General features: G+C 36.4%; 1 protein-coding gene across 1 annotated transcript in view; it reads right to left on the bottom strand.

Annotated features, from left to right (window-relative positions):
• LOC150093360 (stromelysin-2-like) overlaps positions 1 to 13,134 on the bottom strand; it is a 61,930-nt gene that overhangs the window by 41,834 nt on the left and 6,962 nt on the right. Inside the window, exons 2-3 of the mRNA XM_090413929.1 lie at positions 4,876 to 4,983; positions 4,646 to 4,749 (exon numbers count right to left, since the gene is read on the bottom strand). Coding sequence (XP_090270055.1) covers positions 4,646 to 4,749; positions 4,876 to 4,983 — 212 coding nt within the window. The remainder of the gene's footprint in view (positions 1 to 4,645; positions 4,750 to 4,875; positions 4,984 to 13,134) is intronic.

Raw genomic sequence — 13,134 nt, 5'->3', positions numbered from 1 at the left:
CAGTAGCAGACCTTGCAATCAATCTGGAAAATGCTGCAGGGACATCTGTCAGCACTAGAACTGTCCGCAGAGAGTTGCATGTCTTAGGTTACTACAGCAGAGCGGCTGCAAAGAAGCTATACTCCCCCCCCCCCCCAATGCCAAACAACGTTTGGACTGGTGTCTTTCATGCTGTTCCTGGACCATAGATGATTGGAAAAGGCTTCAACGTGGGATGGTAGTGGGGTGTCGCATCTTTCTGCACGTGATATTGCCATCTTCTCAATACACCGAAATCCACTGTTGCTTATGTCATTCAAAGATGAAAAATTGATGGTGCCACCATACAGGAAAATGCCCTGGGAGCTCACTGACTGGGATCGATGAGATCTATCTCAGAATGTTCGAGCATCCTGCATATTATCAGTAGCAGACCTTGCAATCAATCTGGAAAATGCTGCACATTATCAGTAGCAGACCTTGCAATCAATCTGGAAAATGCTGCACATTATCAGTAGCAGACCTTGCAATCAATCTGGAAAATGCTGCAGGGACATCTGTCAGCACTAGAACTGTCTGCAGAGAGTTGCATGTCTTTCATGCTGTTCCTGGACCATATATGATTGGAAAAGACTTCTGTGGAGCGACAAATCCCGCTTCCAAATGTTTCACTCTGATGGTCATGTTTGGGTCTTGAGATTACTTGGGAAACCCTTCCGTCAGGCCCGCATCATTCCCACTGTCAAGTTTGGTGGAAGCTCGGTAATGGTATGGAAGTGTTTCGGTTGGATGAAGCTTGGTCCATTGGTGGATGTGCCCAAAAACCATGACATTCGAAGGCTACCTGGATAGCTTCATTCTTCCAACACTATGGAAATATTTCAGCAATGACCCTTGCATGTTTCAGCACGACGGTGCTCCATGCCTCACTGCACTGCGTGTCTGAGACTGGTTTCCACAAAACATTCAGGTGTTGGACTGGCTGGCTCAGAGTCCAGACCACAATCCCATGGAACATCTTTGGGAAGAATTAAAATGCAGAATTCACTAAATACCACAGTGGCAGTCATCAGCAGTGGGGAATAGCTTTGTGCAAGGAATGGAAGAATATTCCTGTTGTGACGTGTCAGAAATTGGTTGACAGCATGTCCCGAAGGATAGCTATAAAGGCCAAAGATGGTACTAGAAATGTAATTAAAATGCTTTTTTTTTTTTTTTTTTTTTTTTTTACACCATGAATAAGTGTCTAAATGCTTTTGTCAACATGTGTAACTGAAATACTAAATGAACAGTTCCTAAAGGTATTTCATCCTCATGAATGAATCTAATGGATAAAGAAATTTACCATGTAGCCACACGTGCATTTCTCATACATGCATGAAGTAAAATAAAGTCAAGCGTCTAGCGAGTACATTTTTATAATACTGAAATGTATTTTTCAGTACAGTTTTTATGCGACTGTCAACACTGATTGAAGAATTTAATTATTGTTGACAGTCTGTTTAAATTCGATACTATCTTATGTGTCAACTTTCTTATATCCTTTCTTCACTTGAAACTTGCACCGTAGTTGCTATGCCCCTGCAAAGGGTAATATGACAGTCGTGAATACTTATGGTGAAAAGCAAAACAATTATATAATAAGCAGATCTCTTTTGGATTAACAAGAAATGGATTATGATTTACTTCTTAGCAAAGTGTAAACTTCATATGAACATGAGTCCACTGTTGACAGGTTATGGGGCTATGACTGAATGTTTTAAAAAAATGACCTTGAACTTTTTGGTGATAAATGACGAGAAACACGTACGTACTGATAAACTATTCACGAATTTAAAATTGTTTATAAGTTTTCGAAAATGACAACCACTGGGTCAATACATGGCTAGTCCGTGGGATGACGCATATTAGACAAAAGTGAAAACCAGTGCTTGGTTTCATTTTGGATATTGCAGGCCTATAAAGTTTAATTCATTTCGACTGTTCCTTTATATGACTGCGATATCCAACATTGCAACCAAGCAATGTTGGATATCGCACTTTTGTCTAATACTCTGCTCTTCATACACTTCACATGAGAAATAAATAAATCCAAAGGGTTTACATTAATAAATATGAATGGTCAAATTTTTTCATCTAACAGAATAGCAATTCGTCTTACATAAGTCATAGATAAATGTCACTTGCAAGCTAGGTTCGAAAATAAATTGCCAAGTTTTGTAGAGGATGTGATACCACACACTGACATTGAAACGATGTTACAAATTGCTTTTGCACACAAGATTTGTGAATTGTGTTTAACGTGTGCGCATTTCGGTTCTTTGACACATGTAAACTGAGCATCACAGAAAAAAACAATGTACTGATCCAAACTGCATTGAGCCAAGTACATAATTCCAGCCAGTGGAAATGATCCCTGATTTGAAATAAGAAATACACTGTACCTTTGTGAATAGAACTTTTCTTCATACGTTCTACATATGTATATGCAAATACTAAGATATGTGAATCGCTAAACATTACTCCAGTGGTAAACTATGCTTTGCCTCTGTGGTAATGTTCTTCTTTGGCCACATCTTTTACAAAGCACTCAGATGATACATAAGGAGACAACGAAATATTTCTTTTCCGGAAAAAGGAAATCTGAGGTTAACTAATGAACGCACTTCGACTCGGTTTTTTCAGTCGGAAAATGTTGCTGCTATCCGGTGATAATAGCGACGCATGCCATCGCAAAACCCATAAACACACACAATATTGACTTTTAAAGGGTATATTGAGTTGAGGTACAATAAATAAATGACGCTTAATTGAAGGTGGCGAATGCGTGATAAATGGATGCTGCTTTATATGACCATGAACCGCTAATATTTGAATAAGCATGTTATCAGGCAGATGTCTATTTTTTCATCATTGATAAATTCATTGCAGTTTAAGGAAAACTTAGTCATAACTTCGCAACCATTCAATATCCCGTGGTTATGTGAAGTTACTCAAAATCTGTATACCTTACATGCAGTCTGTACATTCCTCCTTACTCACCACCAACATATACTCGAGAAATGCTGCCCGATTCACCAGCCGTTCACCGATTCTCAGGGAATCATAAAGATAGTGATTTATAATGAAGAAATCTTGTTGCTTTAGTTCCAAAAAAAGTACAGGGTATCAGAAGGAAAAAAAAAACTGGAATGTGGTATTAACATATGCTAAGTGGTTTAATACTCAGTTTGTTATTTTCTAAAATCGGCAAAATCTATTTTTTTAATTTTTTTTTTTTTTTTCGTGTGCTGCTACTAGATGGTAGCGCCAGTGATAATTGGCGAATGTACGATATCAAAACCAGTAAGTTTTGATAGTACAATGCGAAACTTTTTTTTTTGTAAATTGTTCAAAGACACGATCCACGAATATAGGCTACTATACAAAGGAAAGATCCAACTAATAACTATTCGCCACTACTAACAACAGTTCCAAAGAAACTCAATTTTGAAAGGATCCCTCCCCTCACTAAACAGAACATGGATTTCGGGTGTATAAATTGCAAATCCCTAATCAAATGACATCATGGTTAGAATGAATAAATTTTGTGCTGGAAGAGATCTATCTTCCAGCACAACTCTTCGTCGACCAAGAGGTTTATTTCCTGATGGTGTAGCAAATCGTCACAAAGTTAGAAAATCTTGGGAAGCAGAAATGTACATTCGCTGATATACAAAATGTTCGTGACAACCACATGGTAAATGGGATGCATCTGCAATGCCGGTTACAACACTAACAATGAAATCAATGCAAGAGGCTATTGCTCTTATTGATAAGGGATGTGAGATCTGTAGCAACGACCCCAACTAGGAACGAAGCTTAATGATTGAGCTTCGTTCATTAACAAGATTGACATAGTTTTACTGCCATACTATAACTTATTATTAGAAAATAAGAAACCCAGACATATATTCTGTCCTTTTTAAATCAATAAATTTTCTTTCTTTTTCTTAAATATTATATAATTTTCATTACGCAAATTTCATAAGATAAATCATTTTTCAAGTATTTTGTGTTGATTACTAAAAATCTTGGAAAGGAACCTATTGTTTTTACATATGTTCCCATTATTTTTTTGCTTCAATTTACGCTGCTGCGTTTTACTCCCGAAATCTCAGGAACGTAACCCCGGCTTAAATCGAGTCATACCTATACAGATTTATTTTTATCAAAGCTTTGGTCCTGTGCTTTGCTGATTATGTTTAGAATGAACGGGAATTTTACAACTTCTTTAGTACAAATTTGTATATGCAGTAGGAAACTATCTCTCCCTTGAAATAACCTGAGAGCCCGTCAATATTTCAGAAGATAGAATACCTTATTGTGATATCGCTGGGCTCAGATTACTGCTCAACTAGTTCTGGCACCAACGGCGGGCGCTTGCATAAACACTGGTGTCTTGAAAACAACACTGCCCGCACTGCGTAAATTATAGCAAAAAAAGAGATGACGCTTCCAGCACCTTCCCCAAACTAAGAAAAATTTTCTGATGCATTAGTGTTTAAAAGAAGTGCGAAGAAATAATATCAAATAAAAAAATATTTTTATTGATACAACAATGCGGTAAATGGTCAAACATATTAAAGGACTTTGAATAAGATTAATTATTCTCTTTTCTACTTACTCTAAACGATCTAGAAATTTCTTTCTCTACTCTTGCGCGATCTTTTAACCGGTCAGGGTACTTGCTAATACGATAAGTGAGGTCTCTCATGCGCCATCTGCTTCCTGTGAATGAAATTGACAATTGTAGCCATTACGTACGTATTATCAAACGTAAGTTTTCATCGAGAATGGTTATAATAATGAGAGGGGGAAAAAAAAGCAGACGGAGCTCGTACAAACAGAACTCACCTTGCAGAGCAAATCTTTTCTTTCTTGCAGACTCGCCATGACCAACCTTATCTTTTACACCACATCGGGGCATATTCATCATGGTCATTGTTTCATTGTCTAGTTCTCCTGAAATGTAGTGAATATATTTTTTGTATTAAAAGCATCTAAATAGGTAATGCCTACAACTAAACGAATAAAAATCTACAATCTTATTTCTGATAATACATACATTTTTGTCACTTCATCAGTTCAGTCATAGCATTAATAAATGCTGACCCAGTTGGGATCATCTTATGGGACACTAATTATGATAATTAGGTATAGGGAATATATATGATATTATATAATAGCACTTATGGGATAACAGACGTAGCTCGAGGGATGACTATATTATATATACACACTTTTACACAATATTTAAAAACGAAATACTGATTATGAAATAAAAATACGTCAATGACTTCTATTCTCTAAAAAGAGTAGCGAGGACATTCGGTCTAAGTTTTGGACCGATTAGTTACCGGAGGAAATGATGAGACCTGTCTGTGTGTGTGGACAGTAAGAGCTAAGTCCAGCTACACTTATTAACTTGTATACAGCATTTCATTACTGATGGCTCAGAAGGCAAAACAGGATTCTTCATCGACTTTTTTTGTATGTTAATTTTATTTGTTGGGCATTTAACTGTTAATCATGAAGTGTAATTTTTAAAAACAAAAAACGATGTTTAATTCAATTCATTCTATTCAGAAAACTAATATAAGACAATATTCTAGAGGTAAAGAGAAAAGTCTGTCAATTTTTTGTATTGGATATAGCATTATGAATATTTCAGAATAAATACATAAATAAAGATGAATCCTTAATACCCATTTCGTAATTTTTCTCTAAGTTAGCATTATTATGTACTACTCTGTGCTGTCTGCTGCAGCTCTCCAAATACATGCATTTACTGTTTGTGTACAGGTTAATGGAACAAGGAAATGCTTTGAGGACAGTCGATTACATTCTGTGAGTGTCATTAAAACAAACTTGTTGTGCGATGCCAAAAATCTTTTAAACATTGCAGGTTTCATTGAAAAACCGATTCCTCTTTCACTTGTACATTCATGACACAAATATAAAGCTAGGCTGTAATTCAAAGGAATGTTTATTTGGCGTTTACCGAAGATGTTTTAAAGTAACTGCCACAGGAAAAACCACTCCAAAATACATGTATACCATACAGTAAAACTACTTGGCCTAAACTGCGTTAATTGATGCCGAAATTATGGAATGTTCATCTGGAGCGAAATCTTGTAATAATCTCTCTCTCTCATTTCGTTGTGATAACATGTTAATTTGAAGTTCGACCGAAAATGGATATAGCATGAAAACATCAGGTATATGGAAAGCAGGATGCATTTGTAGATATTCAGTAGGTTCTGCAGGAAAACCTGTGAATCCAAGTATGACTGGTAATAGTTACTACTGTTTTAAGAATTAAAAATATAAAATTGTTAGTTGTCCTCATTGTCAAAATAATGCTGAGAATTTTTATCTGACCAACATTCAAAGACTTCTTATAAAGTTTTACATTTTGCTTGACAGTTTTAAACGCATACCACTTTGGGGTTGAGGACGGTTACAGTTCAATTCACTTCTCTTCGATATCCAAAGCAAAAATTTCTCATTGACTTTGAATCTACTTTTGAACATTCTTTATGAGTTGAAATTATGGCCGAAAGCAAGGTAAATGCGTGTGCTCTTCGGCGAATTTGCCTGTTTTTGCTGAATTAATTTTTTTTTCTTCTTATGAAACCAGATAACTCACTTTCAGCATAAAAAAAAAATTCTCGCATTCCAAATCGTATTCAAACCGAAGTCTTTCCAACGAAAAGATTAAGGGCTGGACCAAGAAGCTCATCTTCATGGGGAAGCATTTTTGCCGGTGAAGGAAAGAAGGGTTTAGTTGGAAAAAATGCAGAGAAATAGAGAAACAATATTCTTTATAAAGACGCATTTTGTTTGTTTGAGTAATTTATATAATATATTCATCAAAGTGAAACTGGAAGCTAACAGATGCTGTAAGTAAAAGGCAGGAGGGGGGGGGGGATGGGCGTTGGTGATCGATGTTAAAATGTATCCTTTTTTGTTACAAAAGATTTTATTGCAATTTTTGAATAAAATCATTTTCACAAAAATCAAATACAGTATTAATATTTCATCAACTGTACTACTAACTCATAAATATTACCAAACAGTTCTTATGATTGATACTCATCTCTACTCACAGTGCATTGACTGCAGTAGTTTAATAGCGTACAGTTACACTTTGCTGATTAATATAAACCTCTAACCGAAACAAAGGTAGCCGTTCTCTAGGTCATCTCACGAATGTTGAAATAGGCCAAGGGGATTTAGTCCCTAAGTGTATTGTCTTTTTTTTTTTTTTCCCTCTAAACGTGACATGCCAGATGATCTCTCACTGTCCATTTTATTTGGTTAATGTTGGTGGAATGCAAAGGACAAAAAAAGTAGGTTACCGTGACGAACATATAAAAATAGCGTTCTCATGAATAAAACTGCAGAAGTAACTTTCATGGCTCTTCGTGCATAATTAAAACCTGTTTTTTTTTTCCTCCCTCTCTCTCTCTCTCTCTCTCTCTCTCTCTTCCCCTCCTTTATTGACACATTCTCTGTTTTTTTAGGTTAGGTGCGATTTTGGTGGGAGAATGCCCCCCCTCATTTCCTCACCGATTTCACGTTTTTGGCGACCTTAGGATTTTGTTTTTAAAAAGGCATCATTTCTATATTTTAGTTTATAACTTTTTATGCATATATAAGCGATTATACGTACAACAATTTTATTTATAAAATCGCAAAAATATTCGGTTGACACGTCTTTTCCACCAGGGGGTGTTATTTATAATAACTGTGGATTATTCCTGAGTTAACTTAAATAAGATGCCATATTAAATAACAAGCCTAGACAGGAATAGGTTAGAAAATATAAAAATAATGTTAGCTTTTCCACTCAAAGGACTCAAGCAGAGTTCTTTTAACCCTAATTTAGGCAATCGATAGACAGCCGGTCTCCACCTTTAGCCGTCATAATAGCTGAGTCCATGGCTACCGATAATTTTGGAGGGATCAGTGAGTACAACACACAAATGGTGCTATTTCTTAATCCTAAATCTTAAATCATATTATGTTCTGAAATAGTGTCTGTTATAAGCTCGATATTGCTGAGTTTGTAGGTTTAAAAACGCGAGCTGCAGCTCCAATGCTTGACTTATTTGGTAACCTATACCGTATTTTATGCAGCTGTCTAGCATTATTAAACCAGAAGCTTTGCCACAAGATGACACATCACATGCACTTAGAAAATATATTTATTATTAAAAATAAATATAATGCTCTATGGTTTTTCTTACTTACCAGGGGAAGCAGGTGACATACTTTAAGCGCTAAAATTTTGGAAATCGTTTTGTGTATGGTCTCTGTTTTTTGTTATTGCAGTAACATTAACTTCCCTCCCCAGCCAGTGGGGAGGGAAGAAACGAAAGCCATATTAGAATACAACTGAGCAAAAATACAAAAAAGAAAAAAAAGAAAAAATAGAAAAGTTTCTCTAGTTGGTGACTAGAATCAAACATATAAGGTATTCTTCTGCAGATGATCTGTCGTCATGGACGTCACACAAAGCTACACAGACATATTATTAACAACAACTAAATTAAAAATAAATCCTATATGCCTCGTTATTTTTACGAATTATGGCACTAACCCTAACATTTTCGGAAATATGCTAAAATACTATTTCGATTCTTATAATAGAATAATCAATCGCATATCAGATAACAAGACCTCAGACAACCTAAAGAAATACAATTGACTTGTTACGAAAGAAACTATATAGTCTATCTACAAGCCTAATTGAATCCCTAATGAAGCATGTGAACCAGTGGCGCACCCAGAGGGGAGGCCATGGACCCCCCCCAAAGAAAAAGGAAAAAAACGCTAGAAAATTTTCCGAAAATCTTTTCCTAATTAAAATTCATTTCTTTTTTATTTATGTTGTATCATGTCTTCTATTTCTATACTACTTATGAATTAGCAATCATTGCAGTGCTCAGTCGTATGCGATGCGTAGTGTGTTCTAAAATCATCTACTCAACTCCCCCCCCCCCCCCCCCAAGATTAAATCCTGAGTGTGCTACTGATGTGAACAATAATAAATGCTAAACAGAATTCAGATTTTGCAATCCTAATGCATCAGTATATTCCTAGTGAGCATATTGTATGATGGGGTCAGCCTGCAACCCTTGAAATAATTGGCAGTAAGCTCGCAATCGCTAATGTAACCTTCCATTAAAAGGGGGTTGGACATTCCCATTGTATGAGATTAATAATATATTACAGTGTATCAGAAATACTTTTCCCGCTCTTCACAAATACTGCAGTTATAGAGAATGAATAGATGTTTCCACAAACACTCCATCAGAGGTTTGTTATATGTATTTACATAAAATTCGGGACTATTGCCTAATCAACGAAGTATTGTCTTTTTTTTTTTTTTTGTCTTACTGTATATGCAGAATCAGATAAAGATCAAACATTGTGTTCCAAGGATGGCTATTCAAGGTAAACTACTAATCAAGGAAGATATGACAGTAGTGATTACATGTGGGTAATTCCTACCCAAAACAGAAAACACACGCAAAGTGATGTGTTCCTAAGATACGTCTGAATGCATCTTAATCAACAGTCTCCTGCTCAAGGAAAGCCAAGGACAATGTGCTCTTTCATCATCCAAGTCACACATGTCATATCTTATCATCACATGTGAGTAATTTTTCAGTTCCAAATGGGAAATCTTACTTTCCGATTTTGTAAATAAACCCTTGTTTATGCTTTAGTTGACTGTTTTTATGGATGATAATATTTTTTTGTTAATCTGTATAAATTGTGATGATTTAACCATTCAGTCGTGTCCGACCCTTGGCAACTTTGCAAGCAAGTGTTTCTTGCCACAAAGTGCTCTGGTGATGTTCTTTTTACAGGGTAGCTCACCATTGTTTTCCCCAACCGTCCCTATTTTATTCGGGCTTGGAACCGGCATATAGCTGACAAATCAGGCATATGGCTGGGCCGTAGTATTCATGGCTGTAATCCGTGTGTGTGTGTGTGTGTGTGTTCACGGAGTCGGTTTGCCTGTTCTGTGGGACGAAAAACCAGAGTTTCCGGGTGAAAAAATCCTCTACCACCGTATGAGACCAGCTAACTCACCCTTAGTCGAAAAAGACCACATAAAATTTCCTCATGTCATAGACCGGAACAGAACTTAAATCTTTCTGACCAAAGGGCTTCGTCTATACCGACTGAGCTACGGAGGCTTCATTTAATATATATATCATTGGTTATTCGGGAATTTTTTGTGTGTAACAGTCGATCAAAATAAAGTTCCTGGCTTTCTATAGAAAACAAGTAAAGAAATGATAAATACAACAACATCACCATTCATTATTAAAATTTAACGAAGATCCTAAGCACCATATTTCCTGAAATTCCATCAAGCCAAAGAGGAATTATTGTTATCGTTTTGCCAATTAAAAAAAAAAAAAAAAAAAAGATCGTGTAATTATAGGGGGGGGGGAGAATTCATCAAACTAGTCTTGAGTATAAGAGCGAAAGTTGTTATCAAGCTTCGATCTTTCAGAATTGTATTTTCGATTGTCGACATTTCCATTACTTTCGTGAGGCGTATCATCATATTTTCTCCCGAAACTTTGGTATTTCATCCACACCAAAGCACACATAATGTACACGTGAAAATACTATTAATGGGGTAGATGGCATAGTGGAACAGATGGTAGTAGCGGCTTTGTATATAGGCAGAATTAAGAAGTGTAGCGGTGGCTGTGTAGAATCAAGTGCCTGCTAGCGATGTCTTTAGATTCCTTGGAGGCGTCCCGCGATAAAGATGATGATGATGTCAGTTATTTGCGATCTTCATAGCGCTCTATCTAGTGGTAATTTTGTTAAAGTGTATCGTATATCAAAAGTTATTGCGCAATTAATGAAGTGTAACCCGGTTTTGGACTTCTTTATAGCGCAGATATATGTCTTTACTTTTATCTAAATTTTTGTTTAGAATAGTTTAATCGAAACCAAAATTAAAACATCAGAGTGAAGTTTACAAGAGCCTCTAAAATGACGACTTGGGATCACTTTTAAACCATTTGACTAACCATATGAGGATATGGTTAGCGTACTTACTCATCAACAAAAAGACTGTAAGGCTGAAGTCCCACTGTGAGCATAGGGGTTTTATGAACGGCTTCGTATTGGAGATAAAGTTCATCACATGGTGTAAGACCACCGATCCGCTTAAATGACTTGGAAAAGGTCCATGTTTGGTCTCTAGAGCAGAGCTTCCGGCTTATTAATATATATATATATAATTAAAAGAAAACTCTCATCCACCCACTTTACTAATGTGCTGTAAGTTAACAAACTTTTTATGAGTGGAAGTGGCATAAAAAACAAAGCACCGAATGTCATTTAATTATTTTCTGCCAGTTTGGAATTACCGCTATTAGAGCAGATTTTCAAATTTTGCACTAAATATGTCCACATTGCTCAATCTAAAAATTGAAGCACGCGAACGTATTTTAACGTACAGACTACGTACCAAATTTCATCCAAGCAGAGGGGAGTTATTGCAGTATACAGTTTCGAAAATATTTTCCCCCTGCAAATAGTCGGATTGGCATGAAACTGGAAATAACTCGACAGATTTCTGTAAGAATTCCAAATGCAGAATTTCAGTAAAATTCGTTTGGATGAGATCTCGGAACAACTTACGGAACGACGAACGAACTTAATATGCTTAATTAAATATGACATAACACTATTGAATCGGCGAGCTTTCACTGTTAACAGAATCTCTGTGCTTTTAAGTAAAAAAAAAAAAGGTTGGATGAATGCACTGGATGTGGAACGAACTGGAATCTAATAACGAATATTATGCTGTTGCAACAGTGTAATACTCATTGGATTCCATAGGGAGGTAAAGGGCTTCGAGTTCTGGAAACTCCATTTTTTTTTTTTTTTCAATCTTGCAATACAGATAAACCGAGAATGGGCTGTTAACTAACATAAATTACTAACGTCATAGTCTTAGTTAACTATTTCGTCTGTAATTCGAATCGAAACTAGATCTTAAATAATGTCACGCTTTTGGGTGAAAGAGGCAGAGTTAAAAAGTTATTATTATTATTATTATTATTACTTGACACCTTCACATTGAGATTCTGCAATATCCCAAGAACTTCCAATTCATTATATCTAGAATTATGCCATATACACTCTCTGTCCGAAAAGAAACCGAACTTTTGATAGAAAATAAAACACAAGCCAGTTATAATTATTCAAATCATTTATTTCAATCAGTATACTTCCCTCAGCTTCGATACAGAGTTTGGAGAGGTCAATTAATTCGTTAAATGAGTTTTTTATGTCAGTTTTTGGGATACTGTTGAGGGTCGTGGTTACTGCCACTTGAACGTGTTCAATGGTGTCGTATCGCTTTCATTGGCAAATGAAGTAGGGGGAAGACAAAGAAATCACAGGATGCTAAATCAGGTGAATACGGCGAGTGATCCAACACGCAAACTTAGTTTTTGCTCAAAAACTGTTTCTCAATATTCGAACGATGAGATGGTGCATTATCGTGCAAAAATAACCAGTTGCCTGCATCACTATATTCATGCCGTACGCAACGAATTCTCGCCATCAATCGCTTCAAAACTCAGAGATAAAACTCATCATTGACCATTTGGCCAGGCAGAACGAATTCTTTGCGGATAATGCCCTTGGAATCGTAGAAACAAATCAGCATTGTCTTTACTTTTGACTTCTCCAAGAGACTTTTTTTCGGATGCCCTTCTTCTGGTGGTCTCCACTCAGCACTGTGGCGCTTTGTTTCGGGCTCATACTCAAAACACCACGTTTCGTCACCAGTAACGATCGTTTCAAGGAAGTTTGAGTCCTTACGAGCGGTTTTAATGAGGTCCTTGCAGTGTTCAATTCGATACATTTTTTGGTCGTCGGTTAACTTGTGGGGAACAAATCGCGAATTCAATTTACGAAGGCCCAAACTCTTGGTCAAAATGTTGTGCACTGTTGATTTTGGAATCCCCAATTCATCTTCAATCAATCGCACGGATGATTTCGGGCTTTCTTTGATGAAATCACGCCCGTTTTGGATGTTAACTTCGCTCAGTCCAGTTT

The sequence above is a fragment of the Typopeltis vanoorti genome, chromosome 24, assembly GCF_054136105.1.
Source record: "Typopeltis vanoorti isolate ZY-2024b chromosome 24, IOZ_Tvanoo_1.0, whole genome shotgun sequence".
Taxonomy (NCBI): Eukaryota; Metazoa; Arthropoda; class Arachnida; order Uropygi; family Thelyphonidae; genus Typopeltis; species Typopeltis vanoorti.
This window is presented reverse-complemented; position numbering and strand designations above follow the sequence as displayed.